The 6,555-nt window shown below is 35.7% G+C and overlaps 1 protein-coding gene across 2 annotated transcripts in view; it reads right to left on the minus strand.

Moving 5' to 3' along the window:
• The window catches only part of rmdn2 (regulator of microtubule dynamics 2), a 46,482-nt gene that overhangs the window by 14,607 nt on the left and 25,320 nt on the right, over positions 1-6,555 (minus strand). For both annotated transcript variants that reach the window (XR_001425870.1, XM_015039509.1), the window contains exon 6: positions 5,236-5,296. Coding sequence is in view for 1 of the 2 variants with exons in the window: in XM_015039509.1 (XP_014894995.1) it covers positions 5,236-5,296 (61 nt within the window). In the remaining variant the exon portion in view is untranslated. The remainder of the gene's footprint in view (positions 1-5,235; positions 5,297-6,555) is intronic.

Below are 6,555 nucleotides of genomic sequence, written 5' to 3' on the forward strand. Positions count from 1 at the left end.
CTGAAAAAGTCCCTGCCACCCTCTTGCCACCCCATAAATATTTTTCTAGATCCGCCCCTGTTTTCAAGGCAGCAGGTGGACTTTCATTTTCAAGTTCAACCAGCTTCAAATGTTTTACAGTGCATGCAGAAGCAGCTGAGCCACGTTTTTAACATGAATGCTTGATTGTTCAAAGGACTGCTCTTATGCAATGCTACTTCATTTCAGAGGCACAGAGCAGGGAAGAGGAAGAGATAGGATGTAGAGGTGTGTCTGGCCTCAGGGCCCCAACTGCTGAAGCTAACCCGCTCCTTTAAACCGAGAGCCGAAACACTATCCTGCCCAATAAGAAAAGGAAAGTATCAAAAAGGGAGGAGAGAAGTTGGAATAAATGACAGGGGAAGAAGAGGCGACGAAAGAGCGGTTTATTGTGTAAAGTTGGTGCACATGTTCCAATAACATCTCTACGAAATCCCCTTGTCTACTGGGCAAAAACAAAGAGTCCAAAGAGACAGGTGCTTGGCGGAAACAGCAGATAGATTTCAGCCTTCAGACCCAAACACGAACAGCCAAATGCAGAGAGGTGCCAGATGGGACTCCAGGCTAAATCTTGTACAGAAACAGGGCGAGGAACTGCCAAATGTTTCAAGACTGTGTGCAGTTTGCAGACACAATTGGCTCAGGACAAAAACAAAGAGATACTTTTTTCTCTACCGTCTCAGAGGATCGCTGGGAGTGGAGTCTGCAAGTTTTTGCACCAAAATGAGTGAAAAACTGTGAAATGAACCAAAATATGCATTTTATTGTGTGCGTTATTAGTTTGCTACAATTGTGCAAGCAAGAAACAGGCATTTCTGCAAAGTTATATTAATTTAAGTGAAATAATCTGTTAGTGAAACAAAAACTTTTTCATCAAAATTAAGGAATTATTGGTCCAATATTTTGCCGAAAAGTTACTTGTAAGTTACTTTTGTCTTCAGTAGAAACTAGACCAAAAATATTTGGTAACATGTTGTGTTTTTGCAGTGTGAATAACAGCAAGTGTAAAAAGGTGCAGACTATAAAGAGCAGAACCTGAGATGACCCACTGATCATGCCAAACCCATTTCTTCCATTAAAGCACCAACAAAAGAGCTCACAAGTCTCTCTCTCTTTTTTTAAAGAACATCTGAGCTTCATCGGCAAGATGAGACGCAGGAGCGATGCGGAGCCAGAACAGCAGCACCTTTCATAGCTGCTGCTGCACTCGGATTATCAAAGCAGGTTTGCTCAGCTAGCCTTCCTCACCCAGCCTATTAAGCTGTCACTCACTCCCTCCCTCTCTGTGTGCATTCATTAACATCTGAAAGTCATTTTTATATGATTGGCTTTACAGAACAGGTTAACATCCTACCAATCCTTTAGCGGCGTTTCATTTCAGCTGTGTGGTAATGCAGAGTTTAAAGGGCATACATTTTGCAAAAATTCCCGTTTTTAAAACGGGCAGAACGTTTAAGAAAAACAAACATACAAACAAAAATAAACAAACAACTGCTTTTGGAAATAAATTAATAATAAATGTTTTGGTGTCTGGAAAATGAGCAGTTTCAAAAATCTTTGGAATGCATCATCACAAATCAGCAGACACTGGCCGTTACCTAGCAACTGTAGCAGAGTTCCGCTTGTAACCAAGCAACCCCAGCAGAGTTCCGCTCGTAACCAAGCAACCCCAGCAGAGTTCCGCTCGTAACCAAGCAACCCCAGCAGAGTTCCGCTAGTAAAAAAACAACCCCAGCAAAGCCCGGCCAGTTATCTACACTGCATAAACAAAATTTGACCCAGTATTTTTGATTTAATTTCCAGTAAAATATCTTAATCTAAAATATCTTAAACAACTTATTAAAAAAAGTAACTTGCAAGTAACTTTTCAATAAGATATTGAGATACGAGTTAATAATTCCTTAATATTGATTTTTAAAAAAGTACTACGTAGTAATAATCTGCCAGTGGAACTAGTCTGTTTTCATTAATATAAATGAGTAAGTAACCAAAAACAAGTTCCTATATTTTGCTGAAAAGTTATTTGCAAGTCAGTTTTGCCTTATTTCAAGTCTATTGAGATATTTACACTAGAAACTAGACCAACAATATAGGTAAGATTTTGAGTTTGAGTGGTGGAGCAGGAAGTGAGTTGCGCTGCATCTAAACAGCAGCTGCCAAAGTGACAAGATGAACAACATTCATAGAAAAAGAAAAAAACGGTGACAAGTTTTCTCACGGCATCTGTGCCCTAAGTAAACAGTTACCTGCAACATAAACTTCCTTTCAAAACCTGGCAGCGCTCCATCAGTTCCACCCTCCTCCCCTCTCAGAGTAGCTCTACCTAATTTGACCCGCTCATTCAAGTCGGACTCTTTCACTGCTTCAATTCAGATTCTCACTAATCCCATTAGCAAAAATTAGATTACCCATTAAGCCGTTTCTCTTTATTAGCTACACAAACGAGGCTTTGTGTTTTGGTTGACATCGCGAGCCGAGGCCAGTTGTTAATTGGTCTACTGAGAGAACAAGGCTTCAGTCTAACAGACAAAGGAACGTCTGCAAAAAACCAAACGAACCTTCATGAACTCAGCCGCAAAGGAAAATGTTTCAAGAATTTCTGACACTCAGAATAAGGAAGAATTCATGTAATGTAAACAAGCAAATTATAACCAGAAATAGTACAAAGGAGGATCTTCTGGGTAACAAAGCATTCGTTGGAAACACAAAGTACACTGATGCCTTTAAGGCTTGAGGAACAGCATTTAGTAGCAGCAACTCTTGGTGCAATTTTCTCTTTGACTTAAGGCGCCACTTCAGAACGTTTTTCTAAAGCAGGAAAGTTTTTAACCATTTCAGGCCTGCGTCGACAAGGACATGCCGCAGTCCTGTTGAGTCCAGTTCATCTGTCTAGAAAGTTTAGTTTTTCTGGAGCTGTGATTATGCAATCCAACCCCAAAAAAGCGAAATCTGGTCTGCCTACAAACCTCTGAATCTATCCGGTTGATGTGAACAAAAAGGAAGTTGATCTGTGTCTCCTTCAGAGGTTTTAATGTTTCATTCAGTGGTTCTTGAAATAAGACAAAACTAACTTTCAATTATTTTTCTGCAAGCTATATAGAGCCTTGTTTGAAGTCAAAAGTGAAACTGGCAGATTATTTTACACATAAAAAAAACATTTTCCCATGTAATAAGTAAAATAATCTCCCAAGGGAACTAGTTCTTTTTCATCAATATTAATGAATTACTGACTTAAAATAAAGTTCAGGAGAGAGATAAAAGGGGAACAGAGGGGACTGCTATGGAAAAAAGTAAAAAATAAAATGATATATAAATAAAAAATAATAAAAATACGAGAAATACACATATAGTAAATATAGGAAAAATAAAAATAATCAGATACAGAAGGACCTCTGAGACAACTTCTCAGATACTAAAACAAGTTTGGTCTGATTTAACGTCAGACAGCCAGGAAAAGCCGTTGAGTCTTTTTATTCAGTTTATGTAACGGGACACATTTCAGGAAGGTTCTTCCTCTAAACAGCAGTCAAGTTTTGACATGAGCAGATTTTTTAGATGTGAAACACAAAGGGCCCTGCAAACAGGAGTCTTACCTGCCAGACCTAATTAAAACGAGACAACACTTTTTTTTTTTTTTTGCAACAAGCACATAGCAAAATGTTTAGTCACTGTTAAACTGACTAACATACAACCTCTGCAGATTTACGGATATTTCTGGATAAAAATGACATTTTCTCCCTCGTATCCCAAAGCAGTTTACCTGTGCAGGTGTAAACAGTGAATGAAGAACTACAATTGTAATATCAGACATTAATCACACCAGTTCTTCCAGTATAACTGTCAGTATATGTCAGCGGGGTTAACCCTGGCTCTGTTTACATTCCTGAAACTGGATGTGATTCCATCAGACTGATGTTTGGGAAGTTTGCTGACATTATCTCATAAATATGCTCCACTGGATCGCCTGCACTGGCAGTTCATGTTTCTTTATTTACTTATTTCTTCACTACTTGGTTGAAAGAAAAGCTAGAAGACCACCCAGCATTTAACTTGGGACCAGTCCATGTTTACTGGGTGATGTCTTGTTTTGTAAAATGTAATATCTTTGTCATCTACTGTACTTAAAGTTTCTGCTTCACGAACTCAGAGGAACATCTTGTGCTTCAGTTTGGCTCCAAAAGAATCAACAGAATGAAGATGGACAGAACAGGAACAAAAAAAAAAAAATAATGGAAAGTTAAGGGGAAGGAAGATGTGTGGTTGAGAAAGAAGTGGATAAGGGATAACTGAGATTCACTGTGTTTGGCTGATCCCCATGAACCACACTCGTTCTCATTTTGGGCCATAACATCACAAAGGTCCTGAAAATGGCCGGATGCAGCAGAAAGAAAGTATTGATAAAACTAAACATGAAGAAACTGTCGGTCAATGAGCCACTGAAATGTCTGACATTCGTTATCTTGAAAATATATCTTAATATTTTTACCCTCTGCTAACCTGACATTTGGAATTTTATTAGATTTAAGCCAAAATCACCAAAAACAGAAGAAATAAACAATCAATATATCAATAAGTAAACATGAGTAGAGTTCGGTTGTAACTAGTTACATTTACTCAATTACATTCACTTGAGTAACTTTTTTGAAAAAATATATTTTTACTACTCTGTGCTTTGAATAATTTTATTATGAAGTATTTCTGTCTTACTTTAGTAAAATTTCTGGATTTTCTACCCACTGAATGAAAAACAAACATGTTTTAACCAAAAATGTACCAATTAAAGACACACACCTGCAGTTTCTGTCAAAGTTTTAAAAGTTTTTTATTGAAAGAAACTCACTTGGAAACATTTTATTTTGCCTGATTTTGTAACTTTTTATTACTTATATAAATTATTGTCATTTTTGTCCAAAATTTCCACGTAACTTTATCTGATGATGTAATTATTAAATATTAAAAGATAATTTGATCAGTTATTGAATAACAAATACTTTTTACTCTTATTTCTTGGACCTTTTTACTTTTACTTGAGTGAAAATAAGTTGAAGTATTTTTATTCTTATTTGAGTAAATTTGTGTGTTTTCTAGCCACCTCCATACATGAGCTTCCTATTTTTAATTAAGTAAGCTAATAAACTCAATAATATTTTAATATGATATGCACAAGCATTTACCAGAATAAAATGATGAAAAAAGGGAGAAAATGTAAAAACTTACCACTGATGACTTTCAGCACATTTGGGATTCACAGTAATGGCCTCTTCACCAACCGCTTTACCTAAAACAAAACGGTAAAAAGTATTAACTTCCATTTAAATACAAATTCAACATTTATTTCTAAAGGTTACATTGTGGATGTATCAGTAAAAATGTTTATAAACATGCCTAATTGCATAAATAATTTTATTTTTTCTTTTTGACAGAAAAAAATGAAGAATATTTTGTGGAATAAAATGCTTTGTTGACCAAAAGACGCCCATGAATCAACAAGCTGGGTTTTATTTAAAAGTGATGGAAACAAAAGTTAGATGATGAAAGGACATCCAGGAAGAGTTTTAAATCTGTCACATCTAAAATGTCACATCTAATTGTGTCAAAGTGTTCCTGAAATAGCCCCAGGTGTCTGCTGGCTGTGATGAGGAAGGATTAAAGTTCAGAGGAACAGGCCCGTCCAGTTTGGACCAGAGAAGACTCGTAAAAATAGTCTCTGTTCATCAGGGGAAAAAAGAAAAACAAACACTGCTGTCTGTAGGAAAAGGTTCAGGGACGTCACTGGAAAATGTTTGGTTTCGTCACGGACTCTGGAAAAAACTCAGATTTAATCATTTGCATATACGGTTGAATGGAAAATAAAAAAACTAGGCATCGTTATCTAATTTATCTAATTATAAATTAGATAATACCATACCTAATTTATGGCATTATATAGTAATGCCATAAAAGTGAAGTCTATGCGTAATCGATGCATATTTTAAAATTCTTAATTTCAAACACATTTAATGGTAGTTTTAAAACTTTGTTCAGCATTTTAACCAGATTAACACCAATTTAGTTTTAAGTTTCTAGCCTCAAAAAGTACCATAAAATAAATAAATGAGTATCAATTCAGTCAAAACTTAAAGTGTTAAATTATAAAAATTGTGATGAGGCAAATTAAACATTTGTTAAATTTTTATTTTTGAGAAAATGGAAGAAATTCTGGATATTTTTTCTAAAGTTAATTTAAATATTTTCCACACTTTTCTTGAACTGAAAAAGAATAGTTCCAGACTTTTCAGCTCAGCCGTGGAAAATAGAAATTAAATGACCACAAGGATCACAGAGTAAAGAATCTGTTCAAAAAGAATCTGTTCAGATTGAGGACTCGACTCACAGTAAAGAGTATTTTCAGAAAGGAGTCTGTTCAGAGACAACAGTTATTCAAAGACGGGAATCTTTTTAGAATCAAACATCTGTTCAAATAATGTTCAGAGTAAAGAATCAATTTAAAGTAAAGAATCTGTTCAGAGTAAAGAATCAATTTAAAGTAAAGAATCT

This window comes from Poecilia latipinna, unplaced genomic scaffold (genome assembly GCF_001443285.1).
Source record: "Poecilia latipinna isolate Pla-1442-1.1 unplaced genomic scaffold, P_latipinna-1.0 Scaffold474, whole genome shotgun sequence".
NCBI lineage: Eukaryota > Metazoa > Chordata > Actinopteri > Cyprinodontiformes > Poeciliidae > Poecilia > Poecilia latipinna.